Source organism: Hydra vulgaris, chromosome 05, assembly GCF_038396675.1.
Source record: "Hydra vulgaris chromosome 05, alternate assembly HydraT2T_AEP".
In the NCBI taxonomy this organism is placed as follows: domain Eukaryota; kingdom Metazoa; phylum Cnidaria; class Hydrozoa; order Anthoathecata; family Hydridae; genus Hydra; species Hydra vulgaris.
In genome coordinates, this window is record NC_088924.1 from 33,796,409 (window position 1) to 33,810,000 (window position 13,592).

The following is a 13,592-nucleotide window of genomic DNA, read 5'->3' on the forward strand; positions in this document are numbered from 1 at the left end:
ATAAAATAAATAATTTATGCAGAAAAGAATGACTGGTTGAATTTCGAAACTGCTGATGAATATTTCAATTATAAAAGAGAGCTATGGACTAATGGAGTTATTCCATTTACAGTGGAGTATCACAAAACAAGTTAGAACTTTTTAAAATTTTTTATTATTGAAAATCTATTCATCAAAATGAAGTCAAATGAAACGGTTTAGAGTTTCAACTTTTTTTTTCCTTTTTTTTTTACAAGCAAAAGATTTTTTTTATTTTTTTATTTGTAGAGAATTTTTATTTTTGTCTAATTATATACAATTCAGATTTGAAATTTTTTTTAATTTTTTAAAAATATTATTTAAATTAAAAAAAAAAAAAATTCGTTCTAACTCTCACATATGAGGAAATTAAAATACGGTAACCGAGAGGTTCTGGAGTCAAGTCAACTTGACGTCTTTAATATGCAAACTTAACAAGCCTATCCTTGCATTTCGAATTTTCATACTGGTACCATTAACTCAAGTATTTAGAGTTCTACTCAAGTAATTTAGGCTTATTAAGATAGTCGCCTTCAAACCTCGATGCATTTACTTTATTTTCTGGATCAACATATTAAGTGCAAAACATCTGTAGCAAAATGCTTTAAGTAATTGGGTGATTGCAATAGTTTTTTAGCTATTACATTATTTTTTTTCAAATAGCTTGGGTTAATTGGGTAAAAGTTGGCTGCAGACCATTTGACTTTGTTAATTTTTTGAGTTAATTAAGAGGTTTTGATTGTGCTGTAGATTAAAAAGACAGTTGCTGAAATATTGTAGTTACTAGTGCTAGTGATGGTGGTGGTAGTGCTAGTGATTGTGGTGGTAGTGGTGATTATTCTGACAGTTTTGGTGGTTGAGATGATGAAGACTTTTAGAATTTAAAATTATGCATGGAGCAAGACAATTACCACCGAAAATTAAACAAAATAATTGTTTTTTTCATGGTTGCTAACAAATTTCAATGGTTGTGTAAAAAATTTAAATTAAAAATTTTTAGCGTTATTTGAGCGTAAATTGAACTTAAAATTTTTCTAAAATTTTAATTTCAATTTCGTTTGCAGATGTACTAACTTCCATTAGTAAAAATAGAAAAATATCAGTAAAGATCAGTAAAAGCAAAGTAAAGAAGGTAAAATCAATTAAGATATCTGTAAAGATACCATTATACTATTTCAAACAGTAGAGATATCAGTATATCTTTTATTATTAGCTGATTCAATAATGGGGTCACGTCAAGACATCTAATCTTTTTAAACTATCTAACTTTTGTGAATCATCCAACCTTTTTCAATCATCCAATCTTTTTAAATAAATAAGATTTAGCTAAAATATTATTTTTGTACATTTGAAAGTCTGAATTCTCTTAAAATTTGATTGTCCATTTTTACACGAGTTCTAACTATTTAGTTATGATAAATAGAAAATGCGCCATTTTTAATTATACTTGATGCATTCAGATTAGAGTACTATAATTATTCGTTTATCGAATATTGATGTACGAATAATTATTAGAGAATATTCGTAGAAATTATTCGTGAATGAATATTCGTCAAAAATATTGATTTAAATTATTCGTAGTGTTCGAATATATTAGTAAACCAATATTCGCTTAACAAATATATATTCTTTGAACAAAAATATATTCGTTCCTATTTATTTTTTCAACCAATATATGTTTATTAAACGAGTATTAGTTTTTACTACATATATTATATATTTTATTACTTGAAAATGTTAAATGAGCATATATTTAATGTTATTTATCATCCTCCAGCTAACTTCTCTAAGAAGCGTGATTTTTGGAAAATATACTCATATTACCTAAATGTAAGCCTGCAAATAGATTGAACCTGGAATATGCTTATAAAAATACAAAAAACTATCAAATTTCAAACCTCAAATTTTAAACTTTTGTGTCTTTATTCTTCATTTTTTCACTAATATCTGAAGGCTGATTTATAATTAAGTTATTATTCGTGGTTTAACAAAATATTTGCGGTCCTGAAAAATATGATGAGCAAAAAAGTTTAAAAACATTTAGAAGGTAATTTGCTACTTCTTACCCATTATGAAGCAAACTTAATAATATTTAACCATATGAACAATGAGTTGTGTACAAACATTAAAGTTGAACCAACATTTTTGAGGTGTAAATCTTTATATCATATAAGACAAATTATTTTGTGAAAGATTTAACTCTCTCGCTGAGTTTAATTTTTGGTTCCGTAATTTTTGTCACATTTCCAACGTATGTATTTGAAAAAAAAAATTTTTAAACTTTTTAAAATTTAAGTTTATATGTTTATATAAACTCGCAACTATGAATGTCATTTTAACTTTTTTAACTTAAGCTTTAACTTTTTTACAGTTGAAGATTTGACGAAGACTCAAGCGCTAACAAACCTTAATCATGCAATTCTTGGGTGGGAGACAAAAACTTGCATCCGGTTTGTGAGTCGTCACAATGAGACAGACTATGTCATATTTTATTTCAGTGGAGGACAGGTGTAAGTTATGCCTTTGTTATAAACAAGTTTAATGGTTAAATTAATTGAGTACGTTACTAGGTTGGACACTAATACCTTAAAAATTGAAAAGTATTATAAAATAGTAAGAAAGTATTTTTGAATACCAAAAACATTTTGAATTCCAAGAACATTTTGGTTTGGTTCAAAATTTTAGAAATACATAAAACTGCAAGGTCTTTTAAGTTATATTTTTATCAAATTATCTTGCAAAATAAAAAGAAAGTAACTGTAATTACTTTTTTGCAAGATTAGGCTTGAGTATATTCTTCTACAGCTGAGTATATTCTTCTACAGCTGAGTATATTCTTCTACTGCTGATTCTAACGGTAAAATTATATATTTGCTTATATATTTGGTTACTATAATTAAAAGTAATTTTAAATAAATTTAAAATATTTTAAAATAACTTGGTTAGTATAACTTAAAATAATCGGTTTAACAAAACTTTATTTAAAATTGAATAATTTTATTAATAAAAAACAAAACAAAAAAAAAACAAAAAATATCGATGGCTCCACCAAAGACGAGATGGAGAACCGTGAAATTATTCTTTATTCACCAAAATTTTATTATTTCTTCGTTAAATTAGTTTTAAGTTTCTAATAAACTTTATTCTCTTCTTTTTCGATTTGACGCGCCTGTTTTAGCAATTTGGATTTTTTTGTATAATCAAATTAAACACTGTTTCTACGCAACAAAAAACTACTTTTTTTGACATGAACTTTATATAACTAATATATAAATAAAAAGTTTTTTTTTTTTTAATGAACTGTCTAATATATGTATTTATCCAAAGTTTATTTGCATTCAGTGCAATGTTAAAAAATGATTAAAGCGAATGCCCATCTAAAGGTACTCAAAATATTAATCTTACGTAATGTTTTATGATAAAACCATTACGTAAAACTTTATAACATGTTTTTTTAAAATAATCGAGTGACACTCCATTTCTTTAAAAACTTTATTTTCTATTAATCAATACTTTTTTTCTTTAAAAAAAAACAACAAATTTTTAAACACCTTCAGACTATGTAGCGACATACAGTGGAGAAAATAGAATTAGCCTCACCATGTACTGATCCAATATTTTGTAAATCTGTAAGCAAGTTTGTGCGGTTCATCTTTTGTACCTACACACATATAATTATTGTTACAAACAACAGCTTTTTAGATTATAATATAGCATAATTAAATTACAGTACAATTTATATAACTATAAAGTGTATAATACTTGGTATTTGCGGTAACAAATAGAATTAGGCTCATCAATATTTATTTTCAGTTTACTTGTATATTTTGATTTAGTAATACGCATTTGTGACTTGTTTTTTGTTATTATTTGTAAGTCAAACAAAGACTGTGAAATCATGGCTCATAAAGTTTCTAACATTTGGTTTTTGATACCTAAATTTGAAATGGGACGTGGTAAGCGTTTAATGAATGAAAAATTAGCAGTAATCAAAGCATACCAAGATACAGGCTTATCTAATCGGGGAATTGCAAAGAAAATTAAAAGATCTCCAAAAGTGGTTAATTATTACTTCAAGATTGGGGTTAATTATTGAGCTTATAAGGTAAGTGGTGGCAAACGTTAAATTGATAATCGTACTAAAGGAGTTATTTGTACGTCGTGCTGTTGCTCAACACATGACTGGATTTCAAATTCGTGCTGATTTACAATTACCTGTATCTGTTCAACGTGTCAGACAAATCTTACATGAAGATCCAAACACAGTTTGGAAAAAGCGTAAACCAAAACCAAAACTTACTGCTCGTCATAAAGAAGTTAGATTACAATTTGCAAAAGAACACATGTCTTGGCAGGATGAGTGGCATAAAGTTCTCTGAAAAAAAGTTCAATCTAGATGGTCTTAAGGGCTAATAATATTACTGGCACGATCTTCGAAAGGAGAAAGAAACTCGGATGAGTCGTAACTTTGGTGGTAGAACTGTTATGGTTTGTTTTTTTCTTTTGCTTGAAAACTCCCACTGGCATAGATTTCAACAAAAATGAAGTCACAGGACTTCATTGACTTATTAGAAATAAGTTTGCTTGAACATGGTGAGTAATTGTTGGGTGAAAATTTAACTTTTCAACAAGATAATGCTGCTATCGATAATTTAAAGCCTACAAAAACTTGGTTTAGAGAAAAAAATGTTCACGTAATGGAATGGCCCGCATGTAGTTCAGATCTTAACCCAATTAAAAATCTATGGGGAATACTTTCAAGAAAGGTTTACAAAAATGGTAAGCATTTTGAATTTACCTTGGAGCTATCAGAGAAGCTTGGAATGAAATATCTGTAGAAACTATCCAAAATCTTGTGATTAATAAGTCGCATATTTGTCATTAAAATGTCAGGAAGCAATACTAAATATTAAATGAGCGTTAAAACAAAATATTTTCTGTAATTTCTTGTATATAACGTAAATGAGGCTATTTTCTCCACAAATTGAATACTTTTAAATTTTTTTTCCATTTGTAATTAATTAAACATACCAATTTATAAACTTTTTTGTTATAGTAGAAGATAAAAGAAATAAAATAGATTTAATGTATTTATGTAAAAAGACATGAATACATAAGGAATAAATTTTGGATAGTAGCGTAAATTTTTTACAAAAAAATTTATAATGGAGGGTTCCCAGTAAACACACATACGTCTATTAAACGTCAAAACAACGTTTCGACAAAACGTTTAGATTCGGTTGACTTTTCGTTTAGAATGAAATCCAGATTAACGTTTAGAACAAACGTCCATAATACCATATATTCAATATGTAATACTATATTCAAATGTATTTTAGACGTCTATTATAGGATTTTTATATGTATATAAAGCGTTTAGATTTTGACTAATTTACGTTTAAATCAAGTCTAATAAACGTATATAAAGCGTTTAGATTTAGTCTAAGTAAACGTATATTAAACTTTCAGATCTAATAGTTTCTTTCATTTAGTTTACATAGTTTCAAATTATTTAAGTTTTAAAACTAATATAAATTAAAATAACGTTATAACTTTTTAACTTTATATAAGTAATAAAAGCTATATAGGTCTTGAAATTTATAAATAAGATATAGTTATAAAAGTAATGAAATTTATAAATAAGATATAGTTATAAAAGACCTGGTCTTATTTTTTATATTTTTTACAACTATTATAATATGTTTATAAACTTTTATACTTTTATAATTTTCTTTTATAAAACTATATATAAAGTTATAAACTTATATAAAACATTTTCGTATATTGGGGATTCAGAGAAAAAATGTTTGTGCACTATACTTGTTTATATTTCGATAATTTAAAAAATTAAATAATCAAGCTTTTTGCAGTGGAAATTTTATAGTAACAATTTTTTATTAAATATTTTTTAAATTTAATCTCATAAGCAGGAAATAAAAGATTACATTAAGATTAAGTCAAAGATTTCTAATAAAATTAAAATGAATAAAAATTTGAGCAAAACTGCTAAAGTTTTTATTTGCGTAAAGCTGACCAATTACTGAGTAAAAGCAATTGCTTATTTTTATTCATCCATTCTAATAAACTCATAAACAAATATTTTGGATCACTGTTTTCTCTGGTTTATGCATTATCAAAAATCTTCCTAGAACACTGTCTACCGTTTGTTCATCTTGCACTTGTTTGTGCAACATCATCTTCTACATTCGTATCTTGATCGTCTGTTTCGTAACCTGATTTGTAACCGCAAAAAACGAGAGTAAAATAGTTAGCATTTTAAATTTAAATTCATAAATCAAAATTTACACAGAACAACTTTACATATAGAGGATTTTCTGAACGGAAGTTTCCGAAATTTCATGTACTATCCAGGGGCGGATCTAGGATTTATTTCTCCTTTGGCAATTTTTTTTTGAAAAATTGACTGCCCCCCAAGCTCCATTACCAAATTCCTCCAAGATACCAAATAAATACTATCCCTCCTCCCTTAATTATTTGTGAACTCCCCTTCCCCTATTCACTCGGATTCATATTTTTAAAAAGTTTCCATTTCCCAGGTGTAGGGGGCTACCAAAGCAATGCAACGCTCCCCCTACGGGACCACCCTATTTGCATAATTTGAAAAGATTTTTTTTGTAGTCATTGAGACTTGGTGATAGCATCCGTTTATAAAAATAAGAACGCAACTTCTTTAGTAATTTTAATTATAATAATCTTAGTGATGTTCAGATTAGAATCAGCGCAACCATCAGCACATCATATAGCATCAACGCTAACAATGGTATTTTTTTTATTTGCCGATTTTTGGCCAATTTTGAGGATTACTAATATGATTTTTCACATATGACCAAAGATATTTTTCTACAGTCAAATAATAGATTTAATGGAACTTTAATTAATCTGCTTAAAAGAAACTATTTACCTTTTTAAATTATTCATTAAGTTGCAAAATGAAAAGAAAACCAAAGCTTTATAATTAAAGACACTTTTTTAAATTAAATATTACAATAAATATTAAATAAAACATATATATATATATATATATATATATATATATATATATATATATATATATATATATATATATATACATATATACATTAGGGTGATTCATATTTGACGAACTTTTGAAAATCAAGTTGGTCCTACCTGGAATGGTTGACCAATAATATAAAAATAATTTTAAGCCCAAAAATTTTAATGTCACGTGACTTTAGAGGTCCCCGCCAGTCAAATTTGTGTATAAAAACATATCAAACTTCAGGGGTCTGGCGGGGACCTTTAAAATCAACACGGAAAGCCAACTTTTATTCTATATGGTATATTTTAGACTACTTATTTATAATAGGGTAGGACCAAAAAGAAATACGGTGGTATTTATTCCACATGATGCGGAGAAAGTGGCGAAAAAACGGTTTTTTTACATAAAATGACGCATTACTATGTATAACTGACGCTGGTTTATTCATCATATTTAGGCCAAATTTTGAAAATTAATATTAGATCTAAGCATTAATAATGTTTATATAGAAGGGGCGTGTCAATAGCTACCCGCCCCCTCACCCTATTATTGGAGATTTATACCCCCTCTATCCCTTCTTTGTTAGAAGGGGGGGGGGGCGAAGTTATTTAAATTTTATTATAAATCATAATATTTAAAATTACTTTATTTTCTTTAGCAAAAAAAAACATAATTTGGCAATATAAATATTAAAATCATGACATGTAAATATAATATAATATATTGCAATGCATAAATATAGTATATAAATCATGTTATTTTTTTCTCTGCTTTCCTATTGCTTCATACGCTAGCTTCAACTGTTCCTTGGTTTCTGACCCACGGAAGTGATCTCGTCTTTGCTGCACAGCTAGTATAAGTTGTTGACGATCATCCTCTTTGTGAACATTGTTCACAAACTCTGATACAAGTTTTACAGCCCTTTCAGAACAATCGTTCACTACTTCAAGTTTACTTACAAAATTGGAGAACGTTTTGAACTGGTCAACATAGCATCACATAGGAGCAGGACAGTTTAACCAAAGTTTGTCCTCCATTCTTGACAGGTTTAATAAACTGAAGATAAACCAAGAGTTCTCTCCAATTAATGGAGCAAGTCCTGGTGGCACTTCTTGTTTAAATTTTAACTCGTTTATCAAGTTTGACTTCTCTGAATGCTGAAAATAATCAGGGACTGGTTTGGAGAGTAATGTTTATGCGATGTTTTCTTTCTCCACATCAGGAAGGGTAGGGTCTAGGAGAGCAAGTGGAACCAAAGTTTCATCTAAGTACCAGGTGTGTCTCTTCATTGACATCATTGTACTTTCAATTCCGTTTAGAACTCTCTTGGAATCAGTGTCGCGTTTCTCTACATATTCTTTGTACTGCACCATTTGCCAATAGGCTTTTACATCCTGAAATGGTGCCGCTCAGGGCAATGAGGTTCTCAGAAACCAGAAAGAATAGAAAATCGAGATAAATTCTACCATTGTCTTCAACTCTTTATTTTGGGCAGCAGTCAAATCATAGGGCAGATAATTACTCAATATCTGAATCTTCAAGTAGTAAATGGCTTTCGACATGAACCTAGCATGAGAAACACAGCCTGGAGCTCGAACTTTGAAAAATATTTTAGGATACAGATACATCAAGGAAAGTTCCAATAACTCCCTATAATCCCCTCTTGGAAATATGTCATTGTTTAATGCATCTTTGCAAAACTGGATAGTTTCCTCAATCTGGGTTGCCAAGAAAGTATTGCTGATGGAATTGATATCAAACCTTATTAAATTGGAAGAATCGACAGTTTCCTTGATGTCATTCCAGTTTGTCTGAAACCGTTTGAACATTAAATTTTCTGGAGCTGCTGTTTTGCCTGAGGTAATCTGCTCCCAAAAATGTTTGAGATGAAGTTCATATATATGCCTTCTGCAGGCAAGCTCTAATAAAATACATTCCTGTCTTTGACTGAACCTAATATTGGTTCCTGTATTTGTGTATGTCTTCCAGTATTTGTGGCAGTTGTGTCAAAACATAGTCCCTTCACACCGTCACGTATTCCATAATCTTCCAGTACATTATACAAAGCTTCATACTGAGCAGCTCCAGTCCCATGCTCCATTGCTGGAATTCCAAGAAGCTTAATGTCTCCATCAATATTAGCTGAAACAGCAAACCTTTCTCTCTTTTTTCTTTTTTCCCATTAGTAATATCTTCAATAATTTTGCCATCAAAGTGCGCTATTATAGGGAAAATTGCTTTCTCAGCAGCTTTTTTAACCTCTATTTTGAGCTTTGCAGCATTTTGCTGGATGGTTTTCTTTTGTGCCCGCCAAATAGTAGATTGAGACAGTAAAAAGTCTTCAACATTTCCACCTGAACTAACAACCAAATCTGTACACACATGCAGCAAATCTCTGGAGGAAATATTTTTGGAAACTAAAGTCATGGCAATATCTTTTACAAAATCCTTGGCTAACTGTGGCGTGTCATTACTTGGACCTGGCTGATCGAAATCAAACGAACAATCTGAGTCTATGCTGGTATTTATATCACTGGTTTCTGAGGAAAACTGAAGCTCTGTAGTAAAATCATTTCTCTGAGAAAACTGTTCAACACTGTGTACTAACTGTGGATGTTTTAATCTTCTCTGTTCTCTCTTAATTATCCGGTTATAAAGTTTGTCTTTTTTACCAAGAGTCATTTTGCGACTGGTCTTTTGATCTCTCAAAAATTTCATATCGGTACAATACGATTCCTTATTAAGACTAGTCTTCTTTAGAATATCTTGTATATTTGGTTTAGCAATCCAGAAAACCTTCTTTCCTTTTTCTTTGAAATCTTGTCTAGCTTCTCCTGCTTCTTTTGAGTTCTTACACTTACTTTTCTTTAAATTCTCCCAGCTGTTGATCAGATCAGCGATATGCTTCGTGTAATAATATATATAACAGGTTTAGAAAATATTATATTATTCAAGTTTTGTGTAGTGTTTATGGTAACCTGTTCCTTTAATTTGAATTAAATTTTGTTTGGCCTACCTTATAAATGGGTCAGTGAGTATCCCATCCTTGTATCCTCCGTCTATCCATGGTTTCTTAACTGCGAGCATAATGCAGTTTTCAGGACAGCTACCAAGACCAGAACACTTTGCTGTTTGACGACCAATGGTACAAGCAATCAGCTTTTTTGTTGAAGTTATTTTGTCTCCAGATCTTCTGAACTGAAAGTAGAGAATAATGTCTGTATTTGTTGAAAACATTATTTCTGAAAGATTTTCTTCAAGATCCTCTTCTTCAAAAAGATATGCCCTTGTTTTAAGTCTTGTCGATCTTGGCATCTTAGTTTCTAAACAGTAATTTGATTTATAAAAACAATTGATATTCATTCTTTGTTTAATTCACATGTATTTTACAATAATAATTTTGTATATAACCGCAGATAGTATACCTTTTATTTTCTGTGTGTTATAGATAAATGTGTGTGTACACAGAATGTAAAATTACGACAATATGTCTTCCGCAAATACGATTATATGATACGAATACGAATATGAATAAATATTCCAAAATAAGAATCAAAATGTAATCATAATTTAATGTTTATATTGTCTTTTTTTGCTAAAGAAAATAAAGTAATTTTAAATATTATGATTTATAATAAAATTTAAATAACTTCGCCCCCCCCCCCCCTTCTAACAAAGAAGGGATAGAGGGGGTATAAATCTCCAATAATAGGGTGAGGGGGCGGGTAGCTATTGACACGCCCCTTCTATATAAACATTATTAATGCTTAGATCTAATATTAATTTTCAAAATTTGGCCTAAATATGATGAATAAACCAGCGTCAGTTATACATAGTAATGCGTCATTTTATGTAAAAAAACCGTTTTTTCGCCACTTTCTCCGCATCATGTGGAATAAATACAACCGTATTTCTTTTTGGTCCTACCCTATTATAAATAAGTAGTCTAAAATATACCATATAGAATAAAAGTTGGCTTTCCGTGTTGATTTTAAAGGTCCCCGCCAGACCCCTAAAGTTTGATATGTTTTTATACACAAATTTGACTGGCGGGGACCTCTAAAGTCACGTGACATTAAAATTTTTGGGCTTAAAATTATTTTTATATTATTGGTCAACCATTCCAGGTAGGACCAACTTGATTTTCAAAAGTTCGTCAAATATGAATCACCCTAATATACATACATACATATATACAAGTAGAGTTTATACAAACTCTGAATCACTGAAGCGTTCGTGTTCTCAAGAAAGGTTTAACTTACGATAACCATTTCTTTGCACTAATTTTATCTGGAGTATCTGGAACTATGTCTCTATGTGTATACATCAATGCAAAACCATTCAAACGATCTCCAGACATAGTTGATCTTGACGAGGTTTTCAATCTGCGAAGATTTGAAACAGATCTTTCACAAGAACATATATATATATATATACATATATAAGTATATACATACGTATATATATATACAAACATGTATATATATATATATATTTATATATATTTATAAATATTTATATGTGAATATATATATATATATTTATATATATATATGTATATATATACATATATATATCTATACATATGTTCATATATATATACATATATAAATATATACATACGTATATATATACAAACATATATATATACATATATATATATGTATAAATATATATTTGTATATATATATATATATATATTTATGTATATATATACATATATAAATATATATATATTCATATATGTATATATATATATATATATATATATATAATATATATACTATATATATATATATATATATATATATATATATATATATATGTATGAATATATTTATATATGGTATGTATATATATGTATATATGTTTATATATGTATATATATACACATGTAAATATACATATATAAATATATACAAACATATATATATATATATATATATATATATATATATATATATATATATATATGTATATATATATATATATATATATATATATATATATATATATTTATAATTCATTGGTAAGCCTTTTTCAGATTGATAATTGGGTGAGAATATATCCAGGTGCTTAACAATTTGTGTCAAAATATATTTACAATTTTTTATATTTTTAGGGTGTATACGAAAGATGTGACAAAAAATTCAAAATTTATATATATATATATATATATATATATATATATATATATATATATATATATATATATATATATATATATATATGTATATATGCATATATATATATATATATATATATATATATATATAATATATATATATATATATATATATATATATATATATATATATATATGTATATATTTATATATATATACATATATATGAATATACATATCTACATATATATATGTTACATATATATCTACATATATACATATATATATATAAATATATATGTATACAATATATATATATATAGTATATATATATATATATATATATATATGTATATATTAATATATATATATATATATATATATATATATATATATATATATATATATATATATATCTATATAATATATATAAACATATATATTGTGTACATGTTATATAATATATCACTTTATTACATAAATTATAAATTAAACACGCTTACCGAAAATAGGAATTGTCGTCTATTTCTGGTTAAATTTCCAATGGAAAAAGGTTTCACATAAAAAAAGTAAGCTATAAAATTTTTGTTAACAAAAAACGGGTTAGTAAGAACGTTAAGCTCTTAAGGTCAGTTCTACTCATCCGTTTTACTATGGGAAAGGGAAAAGGATGGAAAAAAAAACAAAAGAAGGCTAAAGTATAAAAAAAGTATGTGGGTCAAAAAATTATTTAGAGAAAGAAAGCAGAAGGAGCATTCAGGTTATTTATAAAAGATATGCAGCTTTTTGATCACGTATACTTTTTTAAAGTTTTTAGAATGACACCTACAAAGTATAAACATTTGTTAAGCCTAATTGCACCATCAATTACAAAATCTTCTCTCAGACGTGAAACAATTGGAGCTAGTGAAATTAATGGTCACTTTGAGATACATTTTTGGTTGCACTTCACAAATAGATTTAACTGGTATGTATGAATAAATGCGACTTCCGTAGAAAGAATAATAAACGAAACCTGTATTGCTATATGAACTATTTTACTGGCTAAGGAATATATTAGTTATCCAAAAAGCGAAAATGAATGGAAAGCTATAGCAAACGAGTTTGAGAAGAAATAGAACTTCTCCAATTGCATAGGGGCTATTGACGGGAGACATATTTTTATGCAAGCCCCTTCAAGATCAGGGTTCTTCTGCTTTAATTACAAAAAATCTCACTCAATTATTTGATAGCTATTTGCAATGCAAACTATGAATTCACACTTATTGACATTGGTGATACTGGTAGAAATAGTGACAATGGTGTATGAAAACCTTTTAATTAAAATATAGAACCTAAAAAGCCAAATGGTTCAAACGTAAAACTCCCTTACATTCTTATCAGAGGTGAGGCATTTCCTCTCAAAAACTATTTAGGGCAATTCCATTT

General features: G+C 27.9%; 1 protein-coding gene across 3 annotated transcripts in view; it reads left to right on the forward strand.

Annotated features, from left to right (window-relative positions):
• LOC100210662 (bone morphogenetic protein 1) overlaps window positions 1-13,592 on the forward strand; it is a 78,859-nt gene that overhangs the window by 337 nt on the left and 64,930 nt on the right. For all 3 annotated transcript variants that reach the window (XM_065797976.1, XM_065797977.1, XM_065797978.1), the window contains exons 2-3: window positions 23-130; window positions 2,390-2,528. In XM_065797976.1, the coding sequence (XP_065654048.1) occupies window positions 23-130; window positions 2,390-2,528 (247 nt within the window). The remainder of the gene's footprint in view (window positions 1-22; window positions 131-2,389; window positions 2,529-13,592) is intronic.